The following is an 18387-nucleotide window of genomic DNA, read 5'->3' as shown; positions in this document are numbered from 1 at the left end:
AACAACAAGCAATAGAGTTTTCCAACCCTGCTAAGAAAGAAATACTCTGAGCATGTGCAGTTTTACATTTTAAACTCACTTAATTAAATCATGGCACCATCATGACTAGTGGAATAAAATGCACTTTGCTTCTTCTGCTTCCCTGGTGCTAAGCACAGTTACTTGAGAATAAGCACCTTTTGTTGTAGAAAGGGGTAGTACAAGTGAAAATAATAAAATGAGCATCTGTAATCATGTACATGTCTGGGCAGCCATTCCCTGACTATATATATTTTTTTAAATAAGAAGAAAGGAAGGGTACTATGGCAAGGGGGTTCAGTCCTGGCATGCCCATCCTGGCCCAGGTACTGACACCAGGCCTGTTTGCCACTGCTCCATCATCTGCCGCTCTTCAGGTGGTCATTTAGGACCCACTGGGCTTCAGGGCCCTGGAGTTTGGCTCCAAAATCCAGCCCTAGCTGCACCAATGCCTGTGTTGTGTTAAGGATGAAAACTTACAGATGAATAAAATTGTTGCACGTACCTAGTAGCATTGCCATATTTGATCTTAAATTTATACACATTCACTCCTGCATGAAGGAATCTTGTCTCAGGCACTGGATATGTAAAAGGTTTTAAAGATGTGTGTTCAGAAATCCAACCTATTTACAAAACAAAAATAAAATCCAGTTAAGATAAAATGTGACGCTAAAACAAATCTTATCCACTTCAATTCCATCACAGGGCGACTGATTTGGTTTAGAAACTTCTCTGGAACAGTTGTCCATAAGTTGCTGTTTTATGGATTCAGCAAATATATTAAAATATTAGGTTTTCTTAAATTATTAACATGCGTTTATTCATTAGTCTGCCTTACAAAGCTGAGAAAAAAAAGTTAATACCACTCTAAATAAGGCAAAATATTTTACAGCAAAGTTTCTAATTCCACACTGCTGCATGGAGGTGGTAGAGTATTTCATGGAGGTGGTAGAGTATTTATATGGGTTTTCCATGTGTGCTCGAACAGCTTCAGTATTATCTGGAATCCAATCAGTGCAAAGGAGCCATGCTCGCGCCCTGCATATTTGTCATCAGGTGCATTTAGAAACCCAACATGTTTTCTTATTAGTGTTTGAACCATGCCTCAATGTGTAGCTCATAAGAACCATTTCTGCTTTTCTATTTTTCCATCAGGAAGTTAGATTTTTCTTTCTTTCTTTCTAGCTCTTCTTTTTTGCAACAGAGTGGTAAATTAATATGAATGGGAAATGAAGTTGATCTATATTCCCTGACCCTTGCTGCCTCCAAGATCATTACAGATGACTGTTATGTTCTTAAAAGATACTAAAGTAATGGCCTGGTTATGGAGATAAGCACTATTTATTGAAGTCATGTTGTGATCCATGTGTAAGCCATACTACTACAGAATACCAGTTAACTTTCAATTTACTAGGAACCTCATCTAAGCTTGCTATTTTACATCATCACCGGCTCCAACATTTGATATTATAGCCAACAAGAAGAGAAAAAACAGATCTGTGGAGCACAATGCTAACGTACACTAATGCAATGGCTAGTTTACACACAGTTACCTTTCAGAGCAGTGTAACTACAAAAACAGAGCACTTTCGCAAATTACAGCACCAGGCTAGCACAAGCACATAAATGAGCATATTAACAGGTACACTGGTACAAACCAAGATTCCAGCTTCCACAAATGGGTTGTACCTTTATTAGGTACGTTTGACTTAACCCAGTCATTTCAATGCCCAATAGAAATGAAGCCTAAGTATGTGTATTGTAACAGTTTACATTCCAATTCCAAAGAAGGGCAATGCCAAAGAGTGTTCAAACTACTGCACAATTGCACTCATTTCACATGCCAGCAAGGTTATGCTCAAAATCCTACAAGCTAGGCTTCAGCAGTATGTGAACCGTGAATTACCAGAAGTACAAGCTGGGTTTCGAAGAGGCAGAGGAACTACAGATCAAATCGCCAATGTTCGCTGGATCATGGAGAAAGCAAGAGAATGCCAGAAAAACGTCTATTTCTGCTTCATTGACTACGCTAAATTTGTTGTGGATCACAACAAACTCTGGCAAATTCTTAAAGAGGTGGGAGTACCAGACCACCTTACCTGTCTCCTGAGAAACCTGTACCAGGGTCAAGAAGCAACAGTAAGAACCAGACATGGAACAACCGACTGGTTAAAAATTGGGAAAGGAGTACGACAAGGCTGTATATTGTCACCCTGCTTATTTAACTTATATGCAGAGTACATCGTGAGAAACGCCGGGTTGGAGGAATCACAGCTCGGAATTAAGACTGCCCGGAGACTTATCAACAACCTCAGATACGCAGACGATACCACCCTAATGGCAGAAAGCGAAGAGGATCTAAAGAGCCTCTTGTTGAGGGTGAAAGTGGAGAGTGCAAAAGCTGGTTTGAAACTCAACATTAAAAAAATGAAGATCATGGCATCTGACCCCATCACTTCCTGGTGTATAGAAGGGGAAGAAATGGAAGCAGTGACAGATTTTATTTTCTTGGGCTCCAAGATCACCGCAGACAGTGACTGTAGCCATGAAATTAAAAGACGCTTGCTCCTTGGGAGGAAAGCTATGGCACACCTAGACAGCATAGTAAGAAGCAGAGACATCACCTTGCCGACAAAGATTCGTCTAATCAAAGCTATGGTTTTCCCAGTAGCAACGTATGGCTGTGAGAGCTGGACTATAAGGAAGGCTGAGCGCCGAAGAATTGATGCCTTCGAACTGTGGTGCTGGAGAAGACTCTTACGAGTCCCTTGAACTGCAAGGAGGTCAAATCAGTCAATCCTAAAGGAAATCAACCCTGAGTGCTTATTGGAAGGACAGATACTGAAGCTGAAGCTCCAATATTTTAGCCACCTAATGCAATAGAAAACTCCCTGGAAAAGACCCTGATGCTGGGAAAGATTGAAGGCAAAAGGAGAAGGGGATGGCAGAGGATGAGATGGCTAGATAGCATCACCGATGCAATGAATATGAACTTGAGCACACTCCGGGAGAGAGCGGAGGACAGGAAGGCCTGGCGTGCTATGGTCCATGGGGTCACGAAGAATCAGACACAACTTAACAACTGAACAACAACAATAACAACAACAAATGCCCTTGTTCACATTCATCCTTTCTTAGTCTTGTTTCTCCCTCCTCATCTTTTGTTGCCTTCCCCACTGTGAACTCCTTGAGGACAGGGTCCAGTCCATTTTTGCTTAAGAAAGTGTTTAAAGTGGCATATACACTGATGGTGCTGTATTAACAATAATCGTATAATGATGAGGAAATAATGATAATCCCATGTATGCTACCCTAACAAAGGTCAGAACAGAAATGGGATAAAGAATAATACTGTATGTTTGAATTAATAAATTGTGTTACAATTAGTGACAGGAAACAAAGTTAAGCTCTTAACTGAAAATGTACCATCATTTACAATGAATCCCAAGGAAGTCCTGAATGAAATCCAGGTAGATCTGGAAATTTATGGGAGGATCTTGAGATTCTGAGTCAGTTATGGAAAACCCAAATGGTTGGGTTTACATCTACACTCATAAGCATGAGAACATATAAATAACTCCATTAACTTTTCCTGGATTAAGTGAGCAATATACCACTCATCACAGATGTAAGAGAAGACATTCAGTAACAGAAATCATATGATCTCTCATGGTTTGTCAAAATAGCTGCTGCAAAAATGGCTCTCCTCAAATTTAACTATTTATTTCAGAACCTATCCATAATCATTTCGGATGAATTGCTTCAAAAATATTAATAACAACAATAATAACATAGTGGTATGATAACACATAAGATAATAATATCATCTCTCTCTCTCTCTCTCTCTCTCTCTCTCTCTCCTTTTGGCTATAAGAACCCTCACCCCCACCCCCAGCACAACAAAGCAGGAAGGGGAGAAAAGGGAGGGGTGGTTTGGAGTTCTGAAACTTAAGTTATATTGTAAGCATACCAACCCCATCAGTTGATTAACTTGGTCAAGATTCCCAAATCTCAGTGGAAAATTCAGGAAGCGCTGATCTCTCAACCAATGTAATTCCGTTTCTACTGCCATCCTTAGACATCTACGCCAGATCGGTAATATTATTACACTATATACAAGGTACCTATGCGCTAAAGTGGACTAAAACCTGGCATCCCCCATGTCACCACTTCTGTCTTTAACTGATCATCCTCAATTCCCTATTTTAAAACATACGGCAAGTTTCTGAATGGAAATAAAAGGAGAGTTATAGTTTTCAGAAGAACAAAAGTACACATACAACTCATTTCTCATCTTGTGAGCTGCCAGAACAGAACTTGTCAAACAACTCCCTAAAGTAGCATGCTGGTACAAATGAATATGAGACCATCTTATCATTGATAAATTGACCCACAGGATTAACATTTCGAAGAATATGACAAAACCAGACTTTTTTTGCCACTTGGAATCTTTTCATGGCTTCCAGGCAGACTGTGCCCGAATGCTGCCACCCCTGTTATTCTGTTATACCAATAGTCTAAATGTTGCTTCTTTTTGTATATGCCACATTAATCCTACCTGATCCTCTTAATGCAATTCTCTTTCTTTCATACACACATGCGTGTGCATTTTAAACTCAAGCCTTAATTTTATTGATTGAACTTCTGTTCAAAATTTCTTAAAATTAATTAAAAACAAAGTTTTTTAAAGGATTAAGTGTTGCTGATATAATGCTCTTAGAAAATCTTCAGATGTAGTAGTTAATATTTTTATTGCTACATTGCACCAGTCCCAGCCTGCGATATTTCTGCTAAAGCCCTCTGAGCCACTATGCCTCAGAGACAGATGTTACTCCTCATTCTACATGGCTTTAAAAATAGAGTTTTTAATTCCTGCCTCCACCACAAATTCTTTAATCCTAACATCAGCTACCCAGAACATCTATGGAAAGGCCTTAACTGTATTGCAAACTCTTGTATGTATTACAGCCGCTTGAGCATCCTCCTGTAGCTATAATGCCTTCTGAGGCAGTAGCCCAATGGACAAAAAGCAAGCTGCCACACTGCGTGGCAGGAGATGCAGCCACTGCAGGATGAGACCGCCCTCTTCTGGAAAGCGGAGCATTTGTTCTATCTCTTTTCTTCCAAACAGGGCAGTAAAACAGAGAGAGAGAGAGATCTAATGGAGCCAAGCCCAGACATAAAATAAAATATGAGGCAGTCCACTAAAATTTCTGAGAATAATTTCAAATATTTATTCATTTTTATTTAATTTATTTCATTTCTATATTGCCCAATAGCTAAAGCTCTCTGAAGCTCTCCAATAAACAACTGGAAAACATTTCTAAATTTTAATGTCCCTGTCCTAATGCCATGCTGTGGCCAGATTTGTATATTTCTTTCAGAAAACAGGAAACTGCCTTATACAGAGTCAGATCATTAGTTAGTCAGGGGTAGGCAGTATGGACCCCTCCAAATATTTTTGACTACAGTTATGGGAGTTGTAGTTAGGGGTGTACGAAACCCCGCTTACCTGGCTGTGCCGGGTTCCGCAGGTGGGGGGAGGTGATCTGTTCCTCCCCCCGGAATCCTGCCAGGCTGGCTCCGCTCCGCGGCCAGGCCGCAGAGCCGCCGGCTAGGCCAACCCGCAGCGGGGTCTCCAGCCGCTGCCGGGCTGGTGCGGACGCAAATGGTGTCCTGTGTAGGGGACGCCATTTGCGTCCCTACGCCGGCCCGTGATAGGCTACGTAAATATTTACGTAGCCTATCACAAAAAAACCCCACAAAAAACAGCGAACGCAAATGGCGGGGGCTACGGCGGCCGCCATTTGCGTTCCCTTTTTTCCCCACTGTGATAGGCTACATAAATATTTACATAGCCTCTCATGGCAAAACAGAGGGGCGCAAATGGCGGCCACTACACCATTTGCGCTCCTCTGTTTTGCCGTGATAGGCTACGTAAATATTTCCGTAGCCTATCACGGCGGGAAAAAAGGGAACGCAAATGGCGGCTGCCATAGCTGCCGCCATTTGCGTTCTCTTAGTTTTGCCGTGATAGGCTACGTAATTACTTATGTAGCCTATCACGGCTTCCGCAGGGACGCAAATGGAGTCCCTGCGTTAGCCGTGATAGGCTACGTAAGTATTTATGTAGCCTATCACGGCTATATGGACGAAGCGAATGGCGGCCCTGGACGCCATTCGCTATGCAGCACAGACGGCAGCAGGTAGGTGCTCCGTTCCGGGCCCATTTCGCGGGGCGGGGGGGCTTCGTTCCGCCACAGATTTCGGGAGGCGAATGCAGTGGCATTCGGCCTCACCGAGATCTGTGGCGGAATTCTCCACCATGCCTACTTGTAGTTAAAAACATCTGGAGGGCACCACATGTCAGGGTTGTTTCTGAGTGCAGGGAGTGGGATAGCATCCACATTCTCAAGAAGAACCACCAGACACAGGGGAGGTGTTTTCCCAGGCTAGTCCAGACATGACTAGCCTGGCTTCTCAGGATACAAATGCCCAGCTGGCTGAGGAGGAGGGTTTCTCTTCACACACCCCTGTGAGAGACAGCGAACAGAAGGAGGCGGGGTTTGGAGAATCTGATCGAATAGACACCAGACGCAGATGCAGAGCAAAGAGGGAGAAGGCAGGGGCAGAACTTAGACGGTCCACCTGATTGGCTTTGCAAGAGAAGCTGCGCCCAAAGGCCTCACGAGACAGAGGTTCCTCCCCTCCTTAAGTTAGGCTAGTGAGCCCGCCTTCCTCTTCAAACGGCGGGCTACTTTTGTAACTACCTTTTGAACCCCCTGAAGGCATTTCCTTGTAGACTGAGAGTCACTGAGAATTTGCATCTGTATGACCCTGTGAGGTAATGGATTAAAAGCTGTATACTGAAGCCTCTTGTCTGTGTATGTTTTCGGAGTTTTAAGTTAAGTGGGGGCAAAAGGAGTCCTGATGCCACATTGCCCATCCTTTGTCTACACTGACTGGCACTAGCTCGCCAAGGTTTTGGGCAGGAGTATTCTTCCAGCCTTACCTAGAGATGTCAGGGGTTGAACCTAGGACCTTCTGGATGCAAATCATGTGCTCTACTAGTAAGCTGCAGTCCGTCCCCATTTATAACCCAGTTTATAGCCTAGGGGATGCTAACAAAACATCTTACAAATAAATATCATAATAGAACAGTACTGTCTGCTTTGTCTGGTAGTGGCTCTCTAAAAGCCTCAAGCAGAAATATTTTTCAGCCCTGCTACCTGAGGGCCAAGGCAGAAATTATAGCTTTGAAAATAGGTTACTGTTATCCTCCACACAATCGGACAAATAAGCTACTTGTGTAGCTTCTTTTCCCACCCTTCTCCCTCCTTCCTCTACAGCCCTCCCGCTCAGACGGGAGGATATCTCAGGTTCCTTTGCATTTGAAACCATTCCCCGCAGACCCTCACGCTGCAGTTACATCACAGTCCTCTCTCTGGCTGACTGTGTGCTAAGGGGCATCTTCTTCTGTCTCTGCCTTGTCACCACTGATCTCACCCCTCATTGATCCTTACCTGCTTCCCAGCACCGCCACCACTATCACCACACCCAAGCTGCGCTGCATCGCTCCCCACCATCTCAGTCCCTAGCTGGATGTCCATGTTCTTCCCTTCTGCCCTGCCCACCTGCATCCTCGCCTCTCCTTGCCCCATCGCAGAGGTCTGTAGCATGGCCATCTGCAGAACTTGATGTAGAGGGGTGAGCGCAGAGAGCGCAATCTGTTGCTAGACAGATCTCAGAAATAGAGATCTGCTGGCTGGAGCAGAGTGGTGGCAGGGGTTTTGACCACTCTTGTGAAGAAACTCTGTAGGCGATCTTTAAACCACTCTTTAAGCCACTGTAGAGTGCCAGATGACACGATAAGCCACAATGGTTTAAATAAACCTCACTGCAGGCCATGGCTTATCAGGGTGCCTTATTTTGGCTAAACAAGCCACCATGGTTCGGGAAAACCACTCACAGATGACATGATAAACCATCATGGCTTATTCAGAAAAATAAACCATCATGGCTTATTGTGACATGCGAACCCAGTCTTTAAAGACATAAGAAGCAGCTATGGTTTTCGTTTTTGTTTTACAACAGCATAAGTGCAGAAGCCCTGATTTGGACCAGGACCATAGCATGGTGGGTAGGGAGGGTTTAACCCTTCCCCCCCGCTGCAGTCCTGACGTGGATCAGGGCCCCTGCAACTAGGTCACTATTTTCCACTATAAATTGCAAGCATGAGAGATAATGTCCTCATTTCTCCCCCTCCTCCCAGGTCATCCCCTTGCATTTACACTAGAATAAAAAACAAAAGATATAGCTGCTTGCTATGTCTTTAAAGTAATAGCTACTTTGCCCCCAAGATCCTTGATCTGGACCAGATGCCAGAATTGAAACTGGAACCTTCTGTATCCAAAGCATGTAGCTCTACCACTCAGCTGTGGGCTTTCTATTATCCAAGAATATATACAAAGCGGGAACATTATCCTTTAAAAGCCATATCTTATAAAAGTACAGTAAGTAAGGAGCCTGGGAGGTCTCTATAAGAAAGTTTGTTCTATAACCATTTGAATTCTTGAATTCTTGAACTTGTTTTATTCAGATTATCAATACCATACAATCTTCCTATGTTTATCTTTATTCACTCTATTTGCACCAACCCACAAACTACTTTAAACTATAAATGTTTTGTTTTTTTTAATATTCAAGAATATGTCACTATGCTTATTTTAAAAATACATGATTTTGGTCATAGTTCTAAACTAGTTGTAAACAACTCTCACATATTTTATCAAATTGCAAACCCACCCATACATACACCTGCATTACCTTTGGTTATCTAAAAGAAAATCAATCCAAAACAAGAAAGGAGGGAGAGAGAATAATAATTTAAAAACATTCATGAGTTAATTGTCCCCTGAAAAGGAATGAGCAGTACCTATACAGTCAAAGACTAGGGATCCTTGTGGAAAGGTCTAAAGATTCCCATCTTTTTCATTCAGAAAAATCAGAAATATAGCCTATAACACTCTTACTGGCCAGTTTTAATTACCATTTTATACAGTGTTTCTATAAATATCAGCCATGTATAACACTGCATCTGCCAACCTATAATTGGCCATTTTTCATGTGAGAAACAATACAGTTAAGTATGGATTCAATCAATAATGGCTATATACCCATCCTCTATAGCATCAGGGCACAGAGGAAGATTATGCTATTTATTCTTTGGCGGCAGCTAGTTGTACCATCCAGGCACCGGGAACTATTGACTTAGCAGTCAAGGATCAAGTCTGCCTGTTAGTATTGTTTTTTACTTGGAAATGGCATAGATTGTTATCTTACATTTCCACCACTTAGTGCCGGATTGCTATCATAACACCTGCTGCTCTTGGGGGCAGATTGCATTTCTGGTGCAAGGATCCACCTATCCCTTTACGCCAGCATCAACAGCTCATAAAACTGCAAGAAGGGTTCTATGACATCTTTCAGGCCACTGAAGGTACGTTATGGGGGGGAGAATTCATTTGTTTTCTTACTTAGATGCTGCTGTGTCCCCTTTCAGGCCATAGATACAATAGTATTAAATACATAAAGATAATATAGCATCTTGGACCTGGAATGATATGTAACATACTGTAACACCTTTCAGGAGCAGCCCTGTTGTGCTAGGACATATGTTAAAATGGGCATTTCAGGTGCTGCGTCTCTAGCAACTATTTGAGCAAACTGTTTGTCATTGGGCATCTGGGAATTCAGACAACTCTGTAGACAATCATGAGCTGAATTAATTAAAATTGGATATTGAACATAAACCTCTATATAATAGCAAGCACAGACTTCCACTGGTGGGGATGCAAGGGCTCTCAGAACTCTAGTTCATTATCATGCAGCACAGTCCTATACATATTTACTCAGAAGTAAGTTTCTCTCCCCTTCATGGATCACTGCCTTGTTGTGGCAAAGGGGCTTGTGTAACTCAGTGAAGCCATAAGCTATGCCGTGCAGGGCCACCCAAGACGGACAGGACATGGTGGAGAGTTCTGACAAAATGTGGTCCACTGGAGAAGGAAATGGCAACCCACTCCAGTATTCTTGCCAAGAAAACCCCCATGGAATGTATCACAAGGCTAAAAGATATGACGCTGGAAGATGAGCCCCTCAGGTCGGAAGGTGTCCAATATACTCCTGGGGAAGAGCAGAGGGAATTTCCAAGTAGCGCCAGAAAGAGTGAAGCGGCTGGGCCAAAGCCGAAAAGACACTCAGCTGTGGATGTGTCTGGTGGTGAAAAGAAAGTCCGATGATGTAAAGAACAATATTGTTTAGGAACCTGGAATGTAAGGTCAATGAATCAAGGTAAGCTGGAGGTGGTCAAACATGAGATGGCAAGATTGAGCATCGACATCTTAGGAATCAGTGAACTAAAATGGACAGGCATGGGCAAATTTAATTCAGGTGACCATTATATCTACTACTGTGGGCAAGAATCCCTTCGAAGAAATGGAGTAGCACTCATAGTCAACAAAAGGGTGGAAAAGCAGTACTGGGGTACAATCTCAAAAATGATAGAATTATCTCAGTACGAATCCAAGGCAAACCATTCAACATCACAGTAATCCAAGTCTATGCCCCAGCCACTGAGGCCGAAGAAGCTTTGCAGCCAAAGATGGAGAAGCGCTATACAGTCACTAAAAACAAGACCTGGAGCTAACTGTGGCTCAGATCATGAGCTTCTTGCTGCAAAATTTCAGCTTAAATTGAAGAACATAGGGAAAACCACTAAACCATTCAGGTATGACCTAAATCATATCCCTTATGAATATACAGTGGAGGTGAGGAATAGATTTCAGGGATTAGACCTGATAGACAGAGTGCCTGAGGAACTATGGACAGGAGTCCGTAATGTTGTTCAGGAGGCAGCAACTCAATCCATCCAAAGAAAAAGAAATGCAAGAAAGCCAAGTGGCTGTCTGATGAGGCTTTACAAGTAGCTGAGGAAAGAAGGGAAGCGAAAAGCAAGGGAGAAAGGGGAAGATATATCCAACTGAATGCAGAGTTCCAGAGAATAGCAAGGAGAGACAAGAAGGCCTTCTTAAATGAACAATGCAAAGAAATCGAGGAAAACAACAGAATGGGAAAGACTAGAGATCTTTTCAAGAAAATTGGAGATCTCAAGGGAATGTTTTATGCAAAGACGGGCATGATAAAGGACAAAGAAGGCAGGGACCTAACAGAAGCAGATGAGATTAAGAAGAGGTGGCAAGAATACACAGAAGAACTATACAGGAAAGATCTTAATGTCCCTGATAGCCATGATAGTGCGGTCACTGAACTTGAGCCATGAAGTCAAGTGGGCCTTAGGAAGCATTACTAACAACAAAGCTAGCGGAGATGACAGTATTCCAGCTGAGCTATTTAAGATCCTAAAAGATGATGCTGTTAAAGTGCTGCACTCAGTATGCCAACACATTTGGAACACTCAACAGTGGCCACAAGACTGGAAAAGGTCAGTTTACATTCCAATTCCAAAGAAGGACAATGCCAAAGAGTGTTCAAACTACCGCATAATTGTGCTCATTTCACATGCCAGCAAGGTTATGCTCAAAATCCTACAAGCTAGGCTTCAGCAGAATGTGAACCGAGAACTACTGGAAGTACAAGCTGGGTTTCGAAGAGGCAGAGGAACTACAGATCAAATCGCCAACATTCGCTGGATCATGGAGAAAGCAAGAGAATGCCAGAAAAATGTCTATTTCTGCTTCATTGACTACGCTAAAGCCTTTGATTGTGTGGATCACAACAAACTGTGGCAAATTCTTAAAGAAATGGGAGTACCAGATCACCTTACCTGTCTCCTTAGAAACCTGTATGAGGGTCAAGAAGCAACAGTAAGAACCAGACATGGAACAACGAACTGGTTAAAAATTGGGAAAGGAGTACGACAAGGCTGTATATTGTCGCCCTGCTTATTTAATTTATATGCAGAGTACATCATGAGAAATGCCGGGTTGGATGAATCACAGCTCGGAATTAAGATTGCCGGGAAAATTATCAACAACCTCAGATAAGCAGACGATACCACCCTAATGGCAGAAAGTGAAGAGGATCTAAAGAGCCTCTTGTTGAGGGTGAAAGTGGAGAGTGCAAAAGCTGGTTTGAAACTCAGCATTAAAAAAACTAAGAACATGGCATCTGGCCCCATCACTTCCTGGCATCTAGAAGAGGAAGAAATGGAAGCAGTGACAGATTTTAGTTTCTTGGGCTCCAAGATCACCGCAGACGGTGACTGTAGCCGTGAATTAAAAGACACTTGCTCCTTGGGAGGAAAGCTATGGCACACCTAGACAGCATAGTAAGAAGCAGAGACATCACCTTGCCAACAAAGGTTTGTATAATCAAGGACAGATACTGAAGCTGTATAATCAAGGACAGATACTGAACCCAAGGAGCAAGTGTCTTTTAATTTCACGGCTACAGTCACCGTCTGCGGTGATCTTGGAGCCCAAGAAACTAAAATCTGTCACTGCTTCCATTTCTTCCCCTTCTCGATGCATCAATTCTTCGGTGCTCAGCCTTCCTTATAGTTCAGCTCTCACAGCCATACGTTGTTACTGGGAAAACCATAGCTTTGATTAGATGGATCTGGTCGGTCCTGTGGCTCCGGAACCACTGGAGCATTCTAAAGCTTCCTGTGAGGCCTTGGCAAGGCACTTTGCAGATAAAATTGATCAGATTAGGTGTGTTACTCTGCACGCTGTGGATACAGTTAGTGAGCAAGAGGCGGCCTGTGGAAAACCGGTTTTGTGGAATCAGTTCCAGCTTCTTCCTCCTGATGAAGTGGGCAAGATGCTTTCATCTGTATGGCCGACCACCTGCTTACTTGATCCTTGCCCATCTTGGCTCATTATGGGTTGCAGAGAGAGACTGGGTGAGGGGATCAGGGCGGTGGTGAACGCCTCCCTTGAGGAGGGAGTGATGCCATCAGCCCTCAAGGAGGCAGTGATAAGACCGCTCTTAACGAAGCCCTCCTTGGATCCTCAAGTTCTGAACAACTTTCGCCCAGTCTCAAATCTGCCATTTTTGGGCAAGGTGATTGAACGGGTGGTGGCGGTGCAGTTGAAGGCACACTTGGAAGAAACTGATTATTTAGACCCATTTCAGTCGGGCTTCAGGCTTGGGCATGGGACAGAAACGGCCTTGGTCGCCTTGGTGGATGATATGAGGAGGGCTCTGGATAGGGGTGAATGCTCCTTCCTTGTTCTCCTCGACCTCTCAGCGGCTTTTGATACCGTTGACCACGGTATCCTCCTGGACCGCCTGGAGGGGTTGGGCATTGGAGACACCGTATTGCGGTGGTTCCGGTCCTTCCTCTCCGGCAGGTACCAGAGGGTAGCACTGGGAGAGGAGGTTTCGGACCCGTGGCCACTTACTTGTGGGGTGCCACAGGGTTCCATCCTCTCCCCAATGCTATTTAACATCTATGTGAAGCCGCTGGGGGCTATCATCAGGAGGTTTGGGGTGCAGTGTCATCAATATGCGGATGACACGCAGCTCTCCCTCTCATTCAAATCTTCACCAAGGTTGGCCGTAGAATCCCTGTCCAAATGTCTGGAGACGGTGAGTGGCTGGATGGGGAGGAATAAGCTGAAGCTGAACCCTGACAAGACCGAGGTACTTTTGGTGGGAGACAAGAGGAGGCTAGGGGATGTTGACCTGGTGTTGAATGTGGTACGGCTACCCTTGAAAGACCAGGTCTGCAGCCTGGGGTTCATTTTGGACTCCCAGCTGTCCATGGAGGCTCAGGTGTCAGCTGTGAGCCGGACAGCGCTGTATCAACTCCATCTGATACGGCTGCTGCGCCCCTTCCTTCCCGACCATCTGCTCCCATGGGTAGTACAATGCCCTGGTCTCCTCTCATTTAGACTACTGTAATGCGCTCAATGTGGGGTTACCCTTGAAGATGGTTCGGAAACTGCAGCTGGTACAGAACGTGGCGGCTTGCCTGATTAAAGGCAGCCGACGGCGAGATCACATCACTCCAGTGCTGAAGGAGTTGCACTGTTTACCAGTTGTTTTCCGGGCCAAATGCAAGGTGTTGGTTTTGACCTTTAAAACCCTATATGGTTCCGGCCCAGCCTATCTTAAGGAGCGCCTCCAGCAGCACCAGACAGGCCGCTTAACAAGATCAGCCTCGGATGGCCTTCTCTCTGTCCCATCAGCCAGGACAGCTAGACTGGTGGGGACGAGGGAGAGGGCCTTTGCTGTGGTGGCCCCCACTCTGTGGAACTCCCTCCCTAGGGAACTCTGTCATGCCCCCTCTTTAATGAGCTTCCGTTGTGCATTAAAAACGTGGTTGTTCAGGCAGGCATTTGGGGTGGGTTAGGGTATTTTAGAAAAAATTTTTATTGTAGAATTTTATTGTTTTAAACTGTTTTATTGTATGTTGTACATCGCCCAGAGTGGTTGGGTGACCAGCCAGATGGGCGATTAATAAATTTAATAATAAATAAATAAATAACCTTTGTCGGCAAGGTGATGTCTCTGCTTCTTACTATGCTGTCTAGGTTTGCCATAGCTTTCCTCCCAAGGAGCAAGCGTCTTTTAATTTCATGGCTACAGTCACCGTCTTTGGTGATCTTGGAGCCCAAGAAAATAAAATCTGTCACTGCTTCCATTTCTTCCCCTTCTATATGCCAGGAAGTGATGGGGCCAGATGCCATGATCTTCGTTTTTTTAATGTTGAGTTTCGAAAGTATCATTAAGAAAGGCCAATTCCAGGCCTGATCTGGTTTCCACAAGAATGGTTTTCATAGGCCTGCTTCTCACTGAAGCAGTAAATCTGCCTGAGTGAGAAGTAGGCCTGAAGATAAAGGCTCACATGAGCTTCACAATTCAAAAAATAAAAACCCCTGAACATAGAAAACTAGACCTCTCCCTGACATCTAGTTTTCTAATTGGTGAATTGTTGAGGTTTTTTGTATATCTTAGTCATGCGAGGCTACATGAACTGCAAGGTAATGTGGAACAACCTAGACGCAGGTTTATCATCCCAGTGAGAAGTAGGTCTTATTGAGTTATGGTAAGGAAAATGATCCAGTACTCCCCTCCTGTAATGTACCTATGACCTAAAAGAAGATGCAGCTGCTCAGAAGACTGGAAGAAGGGTCCTGATGCTGAACATAAAGGGATAGGTGGCATTCTTACCTGCCCCCATGGCCACACAGAGCCTGCCCCCACGGCCACACGGAGGCAGAAATAGCTGTTAGTGCTACTAGGATAGTGCCTGTCCCTTATGTCTGTCTGTTTTCATTTAAATCCTGTTTCCAAAGAGGAACCATGGCAGCTTGTGCCAGCAACATCAGCTGTATTGTGGAAAGGATGCGTTGCCTAGCAAGTTGGACAACGCCTCCTGAATCTTCTGCATTTCCAGGCACTCCCTGACTTGAGCAATGAAGACTAATCTTCAGAATCTAGCTGAAGAATAAAAGAACCATCCTGTACTTCAGCCAGCACTCTTAGGCTGAGTGAAGGAGTAGGCAAATCAAAGAAAAGGGTAGGAAGGCCCAAATATGCTCACAAAACAGAACCCCAGGTAAACAATTCTTTAGAAAAAATAAGGATTGCCTCCTGATTGCCCCAGCTTTCACAATCAATTCAAGGTTATGGAGCAAATAATACAAACTCCTGATCTGCAAAGTCTGGGAAAGATATGGGTCAAGATACAGCTCCTCCATAGGATAAACCAGGATGGTAATGGGATTGGGAGAAATATGCGCACTAGCACAGCGCAGCCCAAATCACGCTTTGAAAATGGCAGCTCTAAGAAGGTGGAAGAATTAATAAGGGAGGAGAAAGGAGAATGAATGTGCAAGAATGTTATTATAGCAAGATCAATTGTAAATATAATTATCTTAAATTCCAGCAGTGGATAAAGGGCAAATAGTAGTTGCTATGTTTTGAAACATCAAAGCTATTCTAAAAAGCTACATGTACAGATTGCACCACAGAGGCCTTTTATGAGTTCTTACTAATAAAAATATAGATGCCTTAAGGGCAAGTATATTGTACATCAAATGTGTGGAACATTTAAATGTCTAGGGCGGCTTTCATTTATTTCTTGTTCTGAGTGCCTATATTTGCCACCAAAAAAGTCCAGATTTGGGAACTGACGTTACTCATCATATAGGTTCTTTTGGCCAGAATTGTGTTTCAGGGGTTTGTAGCAATAAAAGATTAATATTGGTGGGAAGGGGCAGTTATAGATAAGTGCTTCTTAAAACTTTAACTGAGCTTCCACTCTCACTAGGTTTGATAAGAATTTTATACAGTTTGCGGAACAAAATGAATTCATAACCAACATTTTAAAAAAGAAAATAGTATGGTTTATATAATACCTTTTTACTTGCTTATGTGTATGCTTGATGTGTTATATGTTTTTATGCATGTTTATTATTTTAATATTTTTAATTAAATAAAATGCTTTTATTTTTTTTTAAAAGAGTGGCCATGATTCTCAAGTCCCAAGTCCACATGGACTTAGTGATTGCAGCCAATTTCCTTAATGGCTTTTGGGCTATTTAATACAGAAGCTACTAAGTAGGCGGTTTACAAATAGTCCACAAATAGGCAGTTCACAGATATTAATTCAAAAGCATTTTATTTAGTAATAATAAACAGAATTTAAAAAAAAACTCATTATCACCATAAAGCTTTTAGCAATGACTATCCGAAATACCAGAATACGCAACTTCCATCCAGGTGAATCAGCAGGAAATTTGGGTGAAGATGCTCAACATCGTAGGGCTGAGAGGAAGGAACGTCAAGCATTGTAATTTGCTGACATGAGGAGAAAGAAGACCCCCTCAGACAGCTTATGTGGAAGTAAAAGAGTGGAAGCCGAATTCCAATCCCTATCCATTAACTCATTTAACATATCCTTCATGGACGTAAGCAATAAGGATACACTTCTTTAGATGTTGCAGTTGTGTGGATGAGGTACTGACAACCACAGTTTTTTCTCTGTCTCTGCGAATTCCATATATTGGGGCATATCCAAATGAAAAAGTGAAACTAGTTTAATAGTCAATTCTCTGTCTTTTGGGAATCCTAGGAACTGAAGTTCTAAAAGTCGGTGAATCTAGGCATCATAAACAAAAAGTCTCTGTATCCACACCAAATGATGTCCCATTATTCTTTGGGGGGGATGCCACAAGAGCTAAACTGGTATAAAACTAGTATCAGTTTGCAATGAAGATATGCCATTAGAGAATATTTAAGGAGTTCTTATACCTCCTCCCTTTCATGTATGTTTATTAACAACAATATTCCAAACGGTTTATTGCAAACAAACCAATGAGAATCTATTTACCCTCAAATTGACATAACCAATTTCCTTAAAACAACATCAAAATAACTATAGAACCTGGAGTTAAGTAGTAGAGTGTTATAGAGATAATATTGCTCTCAGGCTTGTAGCTATACTGCCTTGGAATGCTACAGAAAGAGGTGTGGGGAAAGAGTACGGCTACGGATAGTAGATAATTTGTTCAGAGCCTGTTGAAGTTAGTGGCATGATAACAGATAGTATTGCCCACAAAATGCATACTCATCCTGCTATCATTTCTGGTCATACATCTTGCAGGTTTTTCTGGTTTCTTAGATAGCTGCAAAACCAGATTGGCCAAAAACAACTGTGGATCAAAAGAAATTAGTGTTTTCACCACAGGCAAAGATACCCTTTATCATACCACCTTCAATTCTATTACAAAAACTATTGCCTGTCTTCAGCCAGCAACTACAAGCCATAGAGCACAAACCTATGCATGCTTACTCATAGGTTTCCCTGAGTTCAAGGGTCTTACACACAAATCAGTACATGCAGGATTGCAGCCATTATTTTTTTCAGCATTCATTTTTTTTTAAATGGGTTTGTGCCTTCCATCAAGGCTCTTTTGTTGAGGTGATTATTCATAACCACAGAATTCCCCATCATAACAACAACAGATATCCAGAAATATGACTGCACTACACTTTGGATTAAGAGGACTCTATACAGAAACCAATGCAATGATCATGTAGCTTTTACAAACAGGAAAATATATCCCATTTTTCCATTTGGAAAGAAAAGTATGACCAGTCTGTCCTCACCAAATCAGAGAAAACTCTTGGTGTGTGAGAATGTTTGTGTAGGGCAGAGCAGGGATCCAGGTTTTTTTAAACACAAAGCGAGGAACAGGCAAGACAAGGCATATTTATGCACAGTTAATGGGGACACATTTAATCAGGAAATCCACTTAACTGGGACATCTCCCCGGAAACCAACTTAGACTAATGATAGTAAGTGAAAACGACGATGGGCCATCTAGCTGGGTA

The 18387-nt window shown here is 43.0% G+C and overlaps 1 protein-coding gene across 3 annotated transcripts in view; it reads right to left on the bottom strand.

Annotated features, from left to right (window-relative positions):
• Positions 1-18387, bottom strand: part of MAJIN (membrane anchored junction protein) — a 47874-nt gene that overhangs the window by 27841 nt on the left and 1646 nt on the right. For all 3 annotated transcript variants that reach the window (XM_084850659.1, XM_084850658.1, XM_084850660.1), the window contains exon 2: positions 524-641. In XM_084850659.1, the coding sequence (XP_084706785.1) occupies positions 524-641 (118 nt within the window). The remainder of the gene's footprint in view (positions 1-523; positions 642-18387) is intronic.

This window comes from Heloderma suspectum, chromosome 4 (genome assembly GCF_057233095.1).
Source record: "Heloderma suspectum isolate Gila_16-S chromosome 4, 16-S_ref, whole genome shotgun sequence".
Lineage (NCBI taxonomy): Eukaryota > Metazoa > Chordata > Lepidosauria > Squamata > Helodermatidae > Heloderma > Heloderma suspectum.
Note: the sequence above shows the minus strand (reverse complement) of the source record. Positions and strands in the feature narration are given on the sequence as shown.